Source organism: Dendrobates tinctorius, unplaced genomic scaffold, assembly GCF_039654945.1.
Source record: "Dendrobates tinctorius isolate UK_male_01 unplaced genomic scaffold, ASM3965494v1 ptg000133l, whole genome shotgun sequence".
NCBI lineage: Eukaryota > Metazoa > Chordata > Amphibia > Anura > Dendrobatidae > Dendrobates > Dendrobates tinctorius.
Window position 1 is genome coordinate 20,738,946 of NW_027361801.1, and position 18,555 is coordinate 20,757,500.

The 18,555-nt window shown below is 47.4% G+C and overlaps 1 protein-coding gene across 3 annotated transcripts in view; it reads right to left on the reverse strand.

Annotated features, from left to right (window-relative positions):
• Nucleotides 1-515: 515 nt before the first annotated feature.
• Nucleotides 516-18,555, reverse strand: part of ARHGEF6 (Rac/Cdc42 guanine nucleotide exchange factor 6) — a 242,387-nt gene continuing 224,347 nt past the window's right edge. For all 3 annotated transcript variants that reach the window (XM_073543558.1, XM_073543557.1, XM_073543559.1), the window contains 2 exons: nucleotides 14,475-14,529; nucleotides 516-741 (listed from right to left, as the gene is read on the reverse strand). In XM_073543558.1, coding sequence (XP_073399659.1) covers nucleotides 619-741; nucleotides 14,475-14,529 — 178 coding nt within the window. In that variant the 3' untranslated portion in view covers nucleotides 516-618. The remainder of the gene's footprint in view (nucleotides 742-14,474; nucleotides 14,530-18,555) is intronic.

Genomic DNA, 18,555 nt, shown 5'->3' on the forward strand with positions numbered 1-18,555 from the left:
AAAATAAAACCTACCCCAACTCTGTTATTTCTGAATGACAAGTACTAATTTAGTATGCCAACGAAAGCTGATATCACATACAGTATATAGTGCGACTTTGAGATTATGGCCATTGAGCTCCCATTCCATTAGTCCGGCTATTAATCCTTTACAATTAGTTCCATTGATGTCTCCGGTGATAATCCTGTTCAGTTTACTGTAAATAAAGTTTATTGAAACAAGCGTTTTCTCTGGGTCTCTACTTTGAAATATAACTATTGGAAGGCCACATAGAGTGTGCTCATGTTCACATACAAAAAATCCATGCATGAGATGTGAATATATAGGAGCACAGAGTGTTCCGGTTTCAAAAACCAGACAATACCTTTAAGAAGTCACATAAAAAAATCACCTTAAAAAATGGCTGCCGCTGCCTCTGTCATGATATAGGTACACATAAAGTACAAAAGGATTCTGGCCACGTATGTATATGTTCCTTCTTCTCAATGTAAACCCCACATACGGAGAAGGGTACATATGGCTACTCATATTCTTTATTCCAAGTCTTTCAAAGTTCTTAACATGAAGTCTTTAAAGAAAGTAAGTCACTGACTGCGGACATTGCAAGTTAAGTGAGAACTAATGCGAAGGGTCTTCACGTGCCGTCTCACTCGCTTGTTTTAACATTTTGCGAACCAATTTTTCCAATTCCTTTCTTGATTTTTGTTCTTCATCCAGACTTTGCTTCATTCTTTTATTCTCCTGTGAAGACAAATAGGCAATAAATATGGTTAGTAAGCAACATCAGCCATTTATCAAAGTCCATACATCTTTATTGAGTTCAGATAAGTAACCTTTTCCTAAAGTACCTATGGTATTTCAGTGACTACATGTGTTTAATTATAAATGTCTATGTCTCGGATAGGACTTCCTTCATTGTCAATCTAAGAGCTGCTGTCATCTTGGTTTACCTCTCCCAAATTTATATAACCTACCAACACTACATGGACTTAACTATCGGGACACATTACACCTACGGGAGGTTCCAAGACATCCCATTCTAAATTCATAGGCATTATTTGGAGTTGGTTCCCGCTTTGCAGCTATAATGGCTTCCACTTTTCTGGGAAGACTATCTAAAAGATTTTGATGTGTGTCTGAATTTTTCCCCGAACAGGGGGAAGTCCAGTCACTAGCAAAAATGGCATATTAGATAGAGGAAAATTAGGCTATGATATTAAAAACCTTTATCTTTTATTGTAGCTTCATAAAAACATCTTGCTTTCGCTCTTTCAGACCACACATGGTACTTAGTCATAGCCTAAGGACCCTGTGTAGTCTGAAATGGCATATGCAAGATGTTTTTATGAAACTACAATAAAGCCTAACTTTTCTCTATCTAATACGCCATTTTTGCTGTTGACTGGACTTCCGCCTGTTCGTGTATGTTCTTCATTCACCTGGGAGTCGGCCCAGGATCTCCTTGTCTGTGCACCGCACCCTACTAACTCTGGAGTGACCTCAATTGGATGAATGTTTGGTGAGCTGAAACACTTTTTTCTTATTTTTTGAATTTTTCTCCGTTCATCCAGAAAGTATATGGGGGTCAGACACTGATGTTGAAGGAGAGGCCGGACTCACTATCTCCATTCTAGTTCATCCCAAAGTTGTTGATTGGGTTTGAGATCCAAGCTCTAGGTGGCCAGTCAAGTTCTTCCACACCAAAAGTTATCAAACCATGCCTTTATGGACTTTGTTTAGTGCACTGGGAACAAGTCATGCTCAAATAAAAAGGGCCTTCCCAAACTGTTTACAAAAACTTTCAAGCATAAAATTGTCTAAAATGTCTTGGTATTCTGATGCGTTAAGTTTTGCTTTTACTGGAACGAAGGAGCCTAGGCCGATCCATAAAAAACAAACCCACAGCATTATTGCTCCTCCACCAAACTGTATGTTCTCCTAGAATTAACCCCATTCAGACTTTTCCATCAAATTCCCGATAAAGAATTGTGATCCATCTTTCCACTGAGCACATTTCCACTGCTCCAAAGTCCAGTGGCATTGTGCTTGATATCATTCCATCCTATGCATCGCATCATGGTTGGTGATGTAAGGTTTGCATGCAGCTGCTCAGCCATGGAAACCCATAACGTGAATCTTCTAGTACAGGTTTTGTGCGGATGTTAATGCCAGAGAATGGATGGACGCTGCAGTTACAGAGTCAACAGAGCGTTAGTCACATTTATACAATCTGATCTTCATCACTCAGTAACCCCACTTTATAATTTTATGTGGTCTACACTGTGTGACAGAGTTGCTGTGGTTCCTTCCACTTTTCAATAAAAATGACTCACAGGTGGTGGGGAAATATTTAGATAAAAAGCAAGGAAATTTCATGGACTGACTTGTTACACCAGTGCCTCCTATTATAGGCCCGCACTGGTATCAGTGAGTTCTTAAGAATGAGCCATTCTGTCTCATGTTAGTAAAGGTAGTGGGCACGGTGGAGGGCTAGATTTTATACACTTTTGGCAATTGGTTTGAATGAAAAACCTGAATCTATTAAGATATGAGACCCATTTTTTTTTAACCATGTAGTGTACCCATTTGCATGCTTTTTTCGGCCAAAAGCAACTTTGCAAAAAGTGAACTAGTTTCTATTGTCATGGTTAAAGAGTCCAGAATAGTGATGAGCGAGTATACTCGTTGCTCGGGTTTTCCCGAGCATTCTCCTGTGTCCTCCGAGTATTTTGGCGTGCTCGGAGATTTAGTTTTCGTCAGCTGCATGATTTGCGACTTGTAGACAGGCTGAATACATGTGGGAATTCCATAACAAACAGGCATTCCACACATGTATTCAAGCTGCCTAGCAGTCGCAAATCATGCAGCCGAGACGATGAAAACGAAATCTCCGAGCACGCCAAAATATTCGGAGGACACCCGAGCAACGAGTATACTCGCTCATCACTAGTCCAGACCTATGAGGATATGTGCAGACATGAAGCATTTTCAGCAGACATGTCTGCACCAAAAACGTGTGTCTTTGCTGCAAAATTTGGTAAAATAGGAACATTTTTGCCACGCTTTTCATAGCGTTTTTTTCCCATTCACTTGAATGGGTGAAAAACTTTGCAAAAACGTTTAAAGAATTGACATGTTGCAGATTTGAAACTACTTCAAGTCTGCAAGGATAAGATAATCAGTGTGTGCAGTAAAACAATGTGCTTCTTCACTGCAAAAACACAACATGTGAACAAGCCCTAACAATCAGCTGAAATCAAGGCTAACTTTCTTCAAAGACAATTTCTCAAAATTGAACCATAGTGCACAATATGTTGCATTTTTTAAATATATGTTTTATCACACTATATAGTTGTGTGAAAAAATGTTTGCCCCCTTCCTTATTTCCTATTCTTTTGCATGTTTGTCACACTTAAAAGTTTCAGATCACCAAACCATTTTAAATATTAGACAAAGATAACACAAGTAAACAGTTTTGAAATGCAGATCTTTATTATTGTGAATTATTGTGTGAAAAAGTTATTGCCTCCCCCCTTTAAAAACATAACTTAACTGTGATTTATCACATTTTTGGGAATCAGAGTTCAAATTCCTTAGCCACACACAGACCTCATAACTGCGACACCTGTTATCAATCAAGAAATCACTTAAACAGGACCTGCCTGACAAAGTGAAGTAGACCAAAAGATCCTCAAAAGCTAGACAACATGCCGCAATCCAAAGAAATTCTGGAACAAATGAAAAACAAAGTAATTGAGATCTATCAGTATGGAAAAGTTTATAAAGCCATTTCTCAGGCTTTGGGACTCCACCAAAACCACAGCCATTATCCTCAAATGGCGAAAACATGGATCAATGGTGAACCTTCCCAGGAGTAGTTGAATGGCCAAAATTACCCCAAAAAGCGCAGCGATGACTCATCCAAGAGGTTATAAAAGACCCCACCAACAACATCCAAAGAACTGCAGGCCTCAATTGCCACGTTAACTCTTACTGCCATCGGACGGTATAGTACGTCCGATGGCTGTACCCCCTCTTTGATGTGGGCTCCGGCGGTGAGCCCGCATCAAAGCCGGGACATGTTAGCTGTTTTGAACAGTTGACATGTGCCTGCAATAGACGCGGGTGTAACCGCGATCCATCCGAGCTTATTAACTAGTTAAATGCCGCTGTGAAACTGACAGCGGCATTTAATGCGCGCCTCCGGCCATCGGACCTGGAAATACGAGCACCACTGACCCCCGTCACATGATCGGGGGGTCATTGGTTCATTGGCATAACAACCAGAGGTCTCCTTGAGATCTCTATGGTTGTTGATGCCGGATTGCTATGAGCGCCACCCTGTGGTCGGCGCTCATAGCAATGCAGTAATTCTGCTACATAGAGGCGATCTGAGCATCGCCTCTTTGTAGCAGAGCCGATCGAGCTATGGCAGCTTATATGTTTATAAAAATATTTTAAAAATTATCTAGCTCACTCTCTGATTTTAAACCAGTCACAGAAGAAGAAATCAGGCTACTTGCATCTTCTCAACCTACTACTTGCACCAGTGACCCTATTCCCTCACATCTCCTCCACTCCCTTTCCCCTGCTGTCACCACTCACCTAACAAAAAATATGCAACCTCTCTCTTCTGGTATCTTTCCCTCCTCATTTAAGCATGTCATCATACATCCATTACTTAAAAAAAACATCCCTCGACCAAAACTGTGCCAATAACTAAAGACCTGTCTCTAATCTTCCCTTCATCTCTAAACTCCTGGAACGCCTGGTCCACTCCCGTCTTATCCACTATCTCTCAGATAATTCTCTTCTCGACCCTTTACAATCCGGTTTCCGCTCTCTACATTCTACTGAAACTGCCCTCACTAAAGTCTCTAATGATCTACTAACAGCTAAATCTAATGGTCACTACTCCATGCTAATTCTCCTGGATCTCTCTGCAGCAATCGACACTGTGGATCATCAGCTCCTCCTCACTATGCTCCGCTCCATCAGCCTCAAGGATACCGTTCTCTCCTGGTTCTCCTCCTATCTCTCTGACCGCTCCTTCACTATATCTTTTGCTGGCTCCTCCTCCTCTCATCTTCCCCTTACTGTTGGGGTTCCTCAAGGATCAATTCTAGGCCCCTCCTCTTCTCTTTGTAGACTGCCCCTATTGGTCAAACAATCAGTAGATTTGGTTTCCATCACCATCTCTATGTTGATGACACCCAATCATACACTTCTCCTGATATCACGCCTGCCTTTTTAGAAAACACCAGTGATTGTCTTACCGCTGTCTCTAACATCATGTCCTCCTTCTATCTGAAACCGAACCTGTCAAAAACTGAACTCCTTGTGTTTTCTCACTCTACTAACCTACCTATACCCGACATTGCCATTTCTGTTTGTGATTCCACCATTACTCCCCAGCAACATGCCCGCTGTCTTGGGGTCATGCTTTATTCCGAGCTTTCATTCCCCCCCACATCCGATCACTGGCTTGCTCTTGTTATCTGCAGCTCAAAAACATTTCTAGAATTCAACCCTTTCTTCCTTTTGACTCTGCAAAACCTCTTACTGTTTCTCTTATTCATTCTTGTCTGGACTATTGTAACTCTCTACTAATCAGTCTCCCTCTTACCAAACTCTCCCCTCTCCAATCTGTCTTGAATGCTGCAGCCAGGATCATATTCCTCACCAATCATTATACAGATGCTTCTACCTTGTGCCAGTCATTACACTGGTTACCCATCCACTCCATAATCCAGTACAAACTTATTACCCTCATCCACAAAGCACTCCATGGCTCAGCACCATCCTACATCTCCTCCCTCGTCTCAGCCTACCATCCCACCTGTGCCCTCCGTTCTGCTAATGACCTGAGGTTAACATACCGTTAGCGTGGCTGGTCTGGAGCCGGAATCTCCAGGAGTGGACCCTCTGGGCCGTGGCACCGAGGGGCCCCGGGCGAGCTGCCAGGTGGAACCGACCCCTATACAGGGACCGTTAGGAGCAGGTCCAGGGGTTCGAGCACCACGTTAGCTGGTACCGAGAGGGGTGGCTCAGGATGGACTGGAGTAGGAGTGTGGGACTGAAGTGTAGATGACAAGACAGAGCTGGAACACAGGAGACAGGAGTGGACTAAGACTGTAGACTGGAACGTGGAGGGATGGCTGGAGCAGGAACACAGGAGACAGGATTGGAGTAGGACGGAAGGACTGGAGCAGGTCGAAACAGGAACACCGGAGGCAGGAACACCGGAGGCAGGACTGGAGTAGGATGGAAGGACTGGAGCAGGATGGAACAGGAACACCTGAGGCAGGACTGAAGTAGGACGGAAGGACTGGAGCAAGATGGAACAGGAACACCGGAGGCAGGACTGGAGTAGGACGGAAGGACTGGAGCAGGATGGAACAGGAACACCGGAGGCAGGAATGGAGTAGAATGGAAGGACTGGAGCAGGATGGAACAGGAAAACCGTAGGCAGGACTGGAGTAGGATGGAAGGACTGGAGCAGGATGGAACAGGAACACCGAAGGCAGGTCTGGAGTAGGACGGAATTCCTGGAGCAGGATGGAATAGGAACACCAGAGGCAGGACTGGAGTAGGACGGAAGGAACAGTGGAAGCAGTACAGGCACAGTGGAAGCAGTACAGGGGAAGCAGTACTGGTAACGGCGATACGCGTAGGGTAATGGTCCTGGTTATGGCATCTGTGTATCTTTATTTCCATTGCGACTATTGATTGTTTTTGTGGCAGTTTTAGATATTGTTTTGCCTTAGTACGTGTCCTGGCACCACTGACATGTGGAGTTAACTTCTCTTTTCCCTTCTCCTTGCTATCTGGGCTTATTAGGGACCTAGCATGATAACTATATAACATGGATTTTTGTTTGTGGTTGCTTTATTATGGGCTGGGCTTTGTTTAGGGTTATTTAGTCCTCATGAGCCTGGGAATAGGGCGGTATACTGCTATAGTGTCGCTGGATTATATGCTCATATTATATGTGCTTATACGTATGACATTTCAGTATTGATATGCATTTTAGGTACCATGGATGCCATAGTTTTGTGATTTTATCGCGTTTTTATTGTGTTTAACTCTTTTGAATCAATAAAAATTACTTATTTCAGTCATCATTGGTGCAGTGTGTGCTTTTTTTGCAGCGGTACTTTTTCTTTTCCTTTTTCTATTGTTATTATTCCTCTGCAGCGGCACCTGGCCATATCATTGATGTTGCTATCATGCACAGCTGAGTGCGCCCACAATTATATCTTGTATTTTGCGCATTGCATGCAGAGACGCCGTCTGCCGCGCGCCTGTCAGAGGTGACCGCCGTGGCTGTCGGGTGGCAAGGGGCTGCAGCGTGGGAGCGATGGCCGGGTGAGTATGCAGAAACGGCGTGGGAGCAGAGGCCGGGTGAGTATGTCGGAACGGCGTGACAATACCCCCTCCCCTAAGCCACCCTCCCCGGAGATTAGCAAGAAATCTCTTGAGGATACGGGAAGCATTGATATTCTCCCGAGGTTCCCAGGATCTCTCCTCAGGACCAAAGCCCTTCCAGTCAACAAGAAAAAATGTCCTACATCTAACATTTTTCATGGCGATAATGTCCTCCACTTCAAAGACATCATCGGCACCCACCGGCTGAGGACCGGAATCAGGCAAGGAATGGAAGCAATTCAGCACAACAGGTTTCAGGAGAGAGACGTGGAAGGTGTTCGGGACCCGGATCGAAGCAGGCAACCTCAATTTGTAGGCTACTTCGTTGATACGTCCAAGAATTTCAAACGAACCGATGTAGCGTGGCCCCAACTTGTAGGAGGGCAGTTTCATCCGGATGAATTTGGACGAGAGCCAGACCTTGTCACCGACACGATAGGGTGGAGGATCCAATCTCTTCTTGTCGGCATAATTCTTCATCCGATCAGCGGACCTCTTGAGTGACGTGTTGGTCTCGGCCCAAATCTTGGAAAATTCGGAGGACAAAGCGTTGGCCGCGGGTACCTCGGAAGCAGGGGTTATCGGAAGGGGAACACCAGGATGTCTGCCGAATACAATGAAAAATGGAGACTTGGCCGAGGACTCACCAGCATGGTTGTTGTAAGCGAACTCTGCCCAGGGAAGTAAGTCAACCCAATCGTTCTGGTGGGCGTTGGAGAAATAACATAGGTATCCAGTCAACGTCTGGTTGGCACGCTCCACCTGCCCATTGGACTGTGGATGGTAGGCCAAGAAGTCAAGGGAAACGTTCATGAGCTTACAAAGTGATCGCCAGAACTTGGAGGTGAAATGAACCGCTCGGTCAGACACAATGCGTTGAGGTAGTCCATGGAGTCTGAAGATTTGGTGGATGAAGACTTTGGCCAGCTCCGGAGCTGAGGGGAGACCGGGCAGAGGGACGAAGTGGGCCACCTTGGAAAAATGATCCACCACCACCAAGATGACTGTGCAGCCAGAAGAACAGGGTAGGTCGATGATGAAATCCATGGCGATGTTTTCCCAAGGCACCGCAGGGACAGGCAACGGCAGCAACAAGCCGGACGGAGGTCTTCGTGGCACTTTGTTTTTTGCACAGGATGGACAAGAAGCCACAAAATCGAGTACATCTTGGCGAAGCGTGGGCCACCAGTAGTGACGTGCGATAAGATCCAGGGTCTTCTTAGTCCCGGCATGGCCGGCCAGTTTGGAGGAGTGCCCCCATAGGAGGACTTTTCGCTTAAGGTTCTCAGGCACAAGCGTTTTGCCAGGAGGAGGAGCACGCCAGTTCACTGGAGCCACTGTGATGATCCTAGTGGGGTCAATGATATGCGAGGGTTCCTCCGTGGTTTAGTGTGGCTGGAAGACCCTGGACAGAGCGTCGGCTTTGGTATTTTTGTTGCCAGGATGGAAACGGAGCTCGAAGTCAAATCGGGCGAAAAATAAGGGCCATCTGGCCTGACGAGGGTTGAGTCTCTGGGCAGATTGGAGATAGGCCAGATTCTTGTGATCTGAGAAGATGAGAAAGGGATGGACAGCTCCCTCCAGGAGGTGACGCCACTCCTCCAAGGCCAACTTGATGGCCAGAAGTTCCCGGTCGCCGATCGAGTAGTTACACTCGGATGGAGAAAAGGCCTTCGAGAAGAAGCCACAAGGGTGCAGACGACCGGAGGTGGATCTCTGGGACAATACTGCCCCGGCACCTGTCGAGGAAGCGTCCAACTCGAGTACAAAAGGTCGGTTGCTCTCCAGGCGATGCAGGACCGGAGCTGTGGGGAAAGCCTGTTTTAGGGTCAGAAAGGCCTCTTCAGCCTCCGGAGGCCAATCTTTGGGAGTAGTCCCTTTACGGGTGAGAGCAGAAATAGGTCTTGTGATTGCGGAAAAGTGAGAGATGAATTGCCGGTAATAATTGGCGAATCTGAGAAATCGTATCGCCCTTACTCCGACGAGGCGAGGCCATTTGAGAATGACAGACAACTTTACGGGGTCCATCCTCAGTCCAGCGTCGGAGATAATGTATCCCAGAAACGGCAGAGAGGTCTGTACGAAGAGACATTTCTCAATCTTTGCATACAGGCGGTTCTCCCGAAGACGCTGTAACACCAAGCGGACACTCTTTCTATGGGATGAGAGATCCGGCGAGAAGACGAGGATGTCGTCCAAGTACATGACCACACAGGAGTACAAGAGGTCCCGGAAGATCTCGTTGACGAACTCTTGAAACACTGCAGGAGCATTGCAGAGACCAAAGGGCATGACCAGGTACTCGTAATGGCCGTCTCGATGGTTGAAAGCAGTCTTCCACTTGTCTCCAGCGCGGATACGGACCAGATTACAGGATCCTCTGAGGACCAGCTTGGAGAAGACCCGGGCCCCTCTGAGACGGTCAAACAACTCCAGAATAAGTGGAAACGGGTACCTGTTCTTGATGGTAATCTCATTCAAGCCCCTATAGTCAATGCACGGCCGTAGAGTTACGTCCTTCTTTTTGACGAAGAAAAACCCGGCTCCCACGGGCGAAGAGGATTTCCATATAAAGCCTTTGGCGAAGTTCTCCCGGACGTATTCGGACATGGCTGTGGTCTCAGCGGGAGACAGGGGGTAGATTCTGCCCCTTGGGGGGGGTTGAATCTGGAACAAATTCAATTGGGCAGTCAAAAGGCCAGTGTGGAGGAAGGACCTCCGCTTCCTTCTTATCAAAGACATCGGCGTAGGAACTGTAGGCTGGAGGGAGACCTGGAAGGTCTGGGGGTGGCCGAGGAGTGGCCGCCAGGCGGACAGGAGTCAGACAGCGAGCTTGGCACGGGTGCCCCCAGCGGAGTATCTCCCCAGAAGACCAGTCGAGAACAGGCTGATGAGTCCTTCACCATGGGAGACCGAGTAGAATGGCGTGGGAGAGCTTAGGCAAAACGTAAAAGACTATCTTCTCTCGATGTAAGGCACCGACTTGCAACTCCACTTCTTCACTGACCAAGGTGATGGTCACCTATAGCAGTTTGCCATCCACCGCAGCATTCTGGAGAGGGTTAGATAGAGCAACCACGGGAATTTGGTATTTGTCCACTTCTCCAGGCCGAATGAAGTTACCTTCCGAGCCCGAATCCACGTAGGCCACCTCGGACCCACGTCTCTCCCCTGAAAGCAAAAGAACAGATATAGTAAGAGGTTGAGAGGGATCATCATCAGCTAGGGAGGCCTCTCTTACCTGACCTAGGCGGAGGAGTTTCCCTGTCTCTTAGGACAGGTACGGATATAGTGTGATGAACCTCCGCAATACAGGCACTGACTTTGTGCCCGCCTCTCTTGCTGACGCAACTCGGCCAACTTGAGGCGGTCTATCTGCATGGCCTTGACCGAGGAGGAAGAAGGGGACCTGGCTGAGCGAGGACTGGCAGAATGGGTGAGGAGAGCTGGCCTGGTGGTCCTCCTGTCTCTCGTTGACTCCTGAGCACGCTCATGGAAGCGTAGGTCAATGCGGGTAGCCAGCGAGAAAAAAGGTCCTCTAAGGTGGTTGGGGTATCTCAACCTGCGAGTTCATCTTTTATTCTGCCTGAAAGACCGCGCCAGAACGCCCCTACCAAAGCCGTGTTATTCCAGCTGAGCTCGGAGGAGAAAGCAGATAGCACACTGTCCGACAGTGAGAGAACCGTGATGTAAGTTAAAGAGTGATTCGGTGAGAGCGGCTAACCGACCTGGCTCATCGAAGACCCTGCGAAAACTATTCAAGAAAACCGGAAGACTTGAGACAACGGGATCGTCACATTCCCAGAGAGGATTCAACCAGGATAGGGCCTCTCCCTCTAGATGGGACATAATAAAGGCTACTTTGGCCCGGTCAGAGGGATATTGCTGCGGCAACCATTCAAAGTGGAGACTACACTGATTTATGAACCCCCTGCAGAGCTTGGGATCCCCAGTGAAGCGAGGCGGTTTGGCGAGGCCGGGCGTCGGGAGAGCTGTAGGAGCGGAGGGAGGAGTCGGAGTTGCGGCAGCAGACTGGAGGACCGACAAGCGGCTATCAAAGGAGGCCATGTAAGACAAAATATGGGCTTCAGTATCTTGTTGCTGGCCAAGCTCCTGTTGAAGACTGGCCAGTAGATTGTCAGTTCCAGGATCGGCCACCTGCAGGGCCGACAAACGGGTGTCCATAGTCTTCATGACAGACATAATGCGTCCTTGATTCTCCTGCAGGAAGAGTAACTCTTTCTGGGTTGCAGCAGTAGTACCGGCGGAGTCCATGGCCTGATCGTACTGTTAGTGTGGCTGGTCTGGAGCCGGAATCTCCAGGAGTGGACCCTCTGGGCCGTGGCACCGAGGGGCCCCGGGCGAGCTGCCAGGTGGAAACGACCCCTATACAGGGACCGTTAGGAGCAGGCCCAGAGGTTTGAGTACCACGGTAGCCGGTACCGAGAGGGGCGGCTCAGGATGGACTGGAGTAGGAGTGTGGGACTGAAGTGTAGATGACAGGACAGAGCTGGAACACAGGAGACAGGAGTGGAGTAAGACTGTAGACTGGAACGTGGAGGGATGGCTGGAGCAGGAACACAGGAGACAGGATTGGAGTAGGACGGAAGGACTGGAGCAGGATGGAACAGGAACACCGGAGGCAGGACTGAAGTAGGACGGAAGGACTGGAGCAGGATGGAACAGGAACACTGGAGGCAGGACTGGAGTAGGACAGAAGGACTGGAGCAGGATGGAACAGGAACACCGCAGGCAGGACTGGAGTAGGAAGGACTGGAGCAGGATGGAACAGGAACACCGGAGGCAGGACTGGAGTTGGATGGAAGGACTGGAGCAGATGGAACCGGAACACCGGAGGCAGGACTGGAGTAGGACAGAAGGACTGGAGCAGGATGGAACAGGAACACCGGAGGCAGGACTGGAGTACAGCAGGGGACACGGGTAGCAGGACTGCGAGGCTGCTGCAGGGAGCACACGAGAATGGGACTGTGAGACTGCAGAGAGCACACGAAGAAGCGGGGCCCAGTGTGCTAGGAAACACAACGATCAGGCGGCTCCCTCAGGGGGAAGCGGCCTGATATGCCCCTGTCTGGCCTGCCATTGGTCAGGGGGTGCTTCCGGGTGCGGGCATAGCCAGAGCACAAGAAGCAGAAGGGAGGCGCGGCCGCAGCCTATGGCGCATTGCATGTAGAGACGCCGTCGGCCGCACGCCTGTCAGAGGTGACCGCCGTGGCTGTCGGGCGGCGAGGGGCTGCGGCGTGGGAGCGATGGCCGGGTGAGTATGCAGAGACGGCGTGGGAGCGGAGGCCGGGTGAGTATGTCGGAACGGCGTGACACATACTCAATAGTCAGAACCTCCCACTCCCGTCTCCAAGACTTTTCACGTGCTACGCCAATTCTTTGGAATTTGGCACTACTCAGGTTAATACGATTAATCCCCAATCCCCATAGTTTTAAGCGTGCCCTAAAAATGCATTTGTTCAGACTGGTCTACCACCTCAATGCAGTAACCTAACTATCACTGTGTTGCCCATTCAAAATTTTTACCATAACCTGATTCCCCGCATCATGTTCTCACATGCTTTACTGTTACATACTTAGGCTGATAACTGGATCATGCAGCATTACATGAAAACTCAATTCTTACACTATGGCTGGTCCCAACAATGAGAGCAATTGTTACCACCCACCTTTCGAGTCTCCCCTTTTTCCTCATAGATTGTAAGCTTGCCAGCAGGGCCCTCATTCCTCTTGGTATCTGTTTTGATCTATGTGTTTATTGGTATGCTGTAATGTCTATTGTCTGCACAAGCCCCCTCTAAAATGTAAAGTGCTGCGGAATATGTTGGAGCTATAGAAATAAAATTATTATTATTATTATCCACTTCACATGTAAAGCACATTTTAGATATCTGCTGGACCTTAACTAATTCTTAAAATGTCCTGTTTTAATGGTGGCAACACCTCCCAAATCTATTCCATATGCTCAAGGTTGACATCTCCTGCTGACGACATCTAATGACACCGGGGTTCACAAGTGATGTTAATCTTGAGCAGATGGCAAAGGATGGAAAGGGTTAGTATCATTAAGACAGTTCACTTAAAGAGTAACCACCGTTTTAAGTTTTACTGTATATATCAATAGTCTACATCAAAATTAGAAACTTTGTAATATATCGCCAGAAAAATCAGTTTATTTCTCCACCTGAACTGATTATTCATTTTCAAAATTCTCAATTCCCGGGTAAAATCTGTCTTCAGTGAATACAGAATGTTTAATGACTGAAATAGGAGATGACCGTTGATGATCATACAGTTCTATCTAGACAGATGGAGGAGGGGGCAGGAGGAGCTAAATTCAGATCCCGCCCTTTCTTCTTCCTTCCATGTAGAACTTTATGAGCACCAACCGACATCTCCTATCTTATTAATATAACATTCGGTCTTCACTTAAGATAGCTTTTTACCCAGGAATTGAGAATTTTGAAAGTGAATAGAATAGATGGGGTTAGTTTCACACATCACTAATTTTCTCAAATGTGAAAAAGTTTTGTCTTTTTTCAGTTTGCTGGATCCATTTTTGGTCCGTGAGTCATTATCCATTTTCTCGTAGACAACTGGTCCGGAAAAAAAAGCAGACCGCATGGCAAGGGTTTGAATTTAATTAGGACACACTTTAAGAAGTCCATCATTTATTCATGAAAACATCTAACAGCACATGTACCAAAAAAAAGTGGTGTGTGACAAAAATCAATATATTGCTCTGAAGTCATATACTCTTAATTTAAAGGGTTTGCGGCATCGCCTGCTAAGTATTGCTTCTAATTAACAATGGTAACCAGGAGAATACATTTCCCATATTTGTGTTCAGATAGTCGACCATTTATCTAATTGTTGCCAAGCCTTTCTGCCTTATAGCCACAATTATTAATATACTGGTAGTCCAAATGATAATTATATGATATTTTTTATCCTCAAACTTGAATTATAATATATTAACCACGGGTTAACAGATGTAGAGGTTGGGTCTTTCCCGCTATTAATACCTGTTTTAATTCTTTGACTTCATCTCGTAATGCATAGACTGTGTCCACAAGACTCCTGCAAGGCAAGAACTACAAGTTAGAAGTACTAAACACTTGGTGGCAATACAGCTTTGTAATGGCCATTCTATCAACCTCAATTGTTTGGCCAAACAAAGCAAGAAACAAAAATCAAAACTGTAAGAGGTCCATTAACCAGCCAGAGCTGGTTCTGCAGAATTAAAGGGAATCTGTCACCCCTTTTTTGAGATATCATATAATGATAACCTTCAATTGTGTGTCACATAAGGATTCTCTTAGTACTTTTGCTTCCCCCTGTCCCCGCACCTTTCATGCATAAATATCTTTTTTATATCGGATCAGATGTATGTAAACTGCCGCTGTCCGGTCCGTTGGGCGGGGCTTACACCTGCTCTCCCCTCCCTGTCTTGCTCTACGCATTTCTTCTTGTGTAGAGCAAGACAGGGAGGGGGGGAGCAGTTGAATAAGCCCCGCCCATCAGACCGAACCGTGGCAGTTTACATACATCTGAACCGATATGAAAAAAGGTATTTATGCATGAAAGGCCACCCTTGGTATGAAAGGGGCAGATCATCACAAGCCAAGTCCCATGTTTGTAACAATAATCCTCCATAAATATTATATATATATATTGTGGTGTAGTTACCACTATGTCAGCTAGGGGGCGCTGCGTGGGTGTCCCAGGACGGGTGTACAGGCACATTCAGTGTGGTAACAGGAGCAGGGTCCTAAATGACCATTATGGGTCTCAAGGTGGGTGGCCTTGGGATGCAGGCTCCAGGGTGTATTGATCAGCAGAGGTACTGCTGATCTTTCTGTTACACTGTGTCAGGGAAGCCTGTGTGTGTCTATACAACCTTTAGTGATGTCATAGTCATGTGATCACCTGTGGGTGTGGTTACAGGGCTATGTAATTGAGGTGTTTGGCACATGTGAGAGAGTGTGGGAGGGAGTCTGTGAGAGTGTGGACAGACTTCCCTGTGTCCAGGTGGGACACTACAGAGAGGGGCCTGTGTGCTAAGGAAGGAGAAGCCTTCCTGGGTCTGCGGCTGCAGATAGAGCGCTGCTCTGGACATTGCCCTGAGCTGGGTATATTAGTGTATATGGGGAGGACTACACCTCCCAGCATGTGCTGAGACTCTCGGTCCGAGTCTGAAGCCACGGACGTTTATGTTCTTTTGTGCCTAAGCTAGAGGCTATTTTGGTGATATGCTGATTTATGGTTTATGGAGCAAATAAACCTCATGAACTTTGGGAAGAACCTGCCTCATGATTGTCTCCCGCTGCACCTGAGCGAGTCACATCCCTACAATTGGTGACAGACTGCAGGCAGCGACTCCCAGAAGCACGTGTGGCAGTGCTGGCGATTCTGAGCCAGGAGAGCAGACGGTCTGACAACCGTGAGTAATACTGACCGAGGTCAGAGAAAGTGACTGTGTTAATATTTGTGGGATACCTCTGAGGAGAAGAGGCGTCCGAGAACTGTGTGGCCGACACAGATAACAGACAGGAGTCTGTGGTGCACTGACCAGGGTCAGTGAGAGACTGTGTCCCTGGAGGGGTCAGTGTTGGGAGGAGCCCTGAAGCACGTGCTATGACCTTGGACCTGGTGAGGCGTGTGTTGGGCAGTCTCAGGTGGAGACGGATGTCCTGAAGAGCACTCGCTGAGCCCCTGGACCTGGTGAGACCGGTGTGTTGGGAAACCCTGGGAGGAGGGCTGCTCCCTGAATAGCACCCGGTGTGCGCCTGTGTGTTGGACGGTCTCAGGTGGAGACGGTACATCCTGAACAGCACACGGACAGAACATGAGAGACTGTGCATGTGTTTTTGTTTTTTTTTTCTTTTCCTCTGCAAAACCTGAAGGTGCTTGCTGTGGCTCAGTGGGGTCACGAAGGTCTCGCAGCACAGGGACCTGGTGTTTTTCCTTTTTTGGGATCTGCCCTGGGAGCATTGGTAGCAGACGCTGTCTGTCTACACCATCCTGCTGCAGCTTTATTGCATATGACTAAGCGGATACAGTAGTTGTGGCTTTACACAACTATTAAGGGTGAGTACCCTGTATCATTGCTTCATAACCCATTATACCTGCACTGGTAAGGCCCTATGGGTGCACTTTTGTGGTTTTTATCTTTGAGGGTGACAAGCGGTTTCCGGTAACCCGGTGGGGTTAAGAAGGGGACAAGCGGCTTCTGGTGGATCGGTGGGTCCACGAAGACTGCGCAGCAGGAGCTGCAGTGACACCAGCCGCTGTGTATGTGTTTGAACAGCAGCCGGAGGTGCCGGTGATCAGTGACAGTAGGAGCTGTGGTGGTGCCAACAAAGACTTGTGTGGTATCGTTAAAAGACAAACTGTACTGTGTGAACTGTGGCATAAGAAGTTCTGCAGAACGGACATGGGGAAATCCCAAAAGGGGGCGGTGACCCAAAAGGGAGTGGTAACCAAAAAAGGGGTGGAGTCCCAAAAGGGGGCGGTGACACAAATTGGAGTGGTAACCCAAAAAGGGGTGGAGTCACAAAAGGGGGCGGTGACCCAAATTGGAGTGGTAACCCAAAAAGGGGTGGGGTCCCAAAAGGGGGCGGTGACCCAAATTGGAGTAGCAACTAGTGTTGAGCATTCCGATACCGCAAGTATCGGGTATCGGCTGATACTTGCTGTATCGGAATTCCGATACCGACTTCCGATATTTTTTCAATATCGGAAGTCGGCATCGGAATCGGAAGTTCAAAGTTGATTGACAGCCTGACGTCATCATGATGCGCGGTGTGTGCGCATCATGATGCGCCGTCATTTCGGGCCTTCCGGGGGTCTCTGCCGGCCTGCCGGGGGGCTGTGTGGACTGCCCGGGGTCTGTACCGGCCTGCCGGGGGGCTGTGCCGGCCTGCCGGTGGTCTGTGCACCCTGTGGGGGTCTGTACCGGCCTGCCGGGGGGCTGTGCCGGCCTGCCGGTGGTCTGTGCACCCTGTGGGGGTCTGTACCGGCCTGCCGGGGGGCTGTGCCGGCCTGCCGGGGGGCTGTGCTGATGTCCGGGGGTCTGTGCAAGCATCGTCCGATGGGACTATAAGTCCCATCTGGCGATGCCTGCTACCATGACAGTGATTGACACATTAGCCAATGATGGGACAGTAGTAGTCCCATCATCCGGCTAATGTGTTAAATGTTAAAAAAAAAAAAAAATACTACATACATACTACATGCATGCTACATACATACTACATGCTACATACATACTACATATATACTACATGCATGCTACATACATGCTACATACATACTACATATATACTACATGCATGCTACATACATACTGCATGCTACATACATACTACATACATACTACATACATACCACATATATACTACATACATACTACATGCTACATACATACTACATATATACTACATACATACTACATACATACTACATACATACCACATATATACTACATACATACTACATGCATGCTACATACATACTACATACATACTACATACATACTACATGCATGCTCCATACATACTACATGCATGCTACATACATACTACATGCTACATACATACTACATATATACTACATGCATGCTACATACATACTGCATGCTACATACATACTACATACATACTACATACATACCACATATATACTACATACATAACACATATATACTACATGCATGCTACATACATACTACATGCTACATACATACCACATACATACTACATACATACTACATACATACTACATGCAAAAAAAGTCCCTAGTCTCACTTTATGCCATTGCTGCGTGGGAAATTCCCACACAGCAATGGCATAAAGTGAGACTAGGGACTTTTTTTTTTTAAGTGGCGGAGGAATACAGTGCGGAAGGATACCTACCTTCCGTCATTGGATTCCTGCAGCCCGTAGAGAACGGCAGCATCAACTGATGCTGCAGTTCTCTACCCAAGATCGTCGTGGGACACACTCGTGGACTGCTTCGGATCGTGGGTGAGTATTTTTGTGGTTTGTTATGTTAATATTTATTCCGTAAAAGACAATGGCTTCGGGGAACAATGTGACAAGTAAT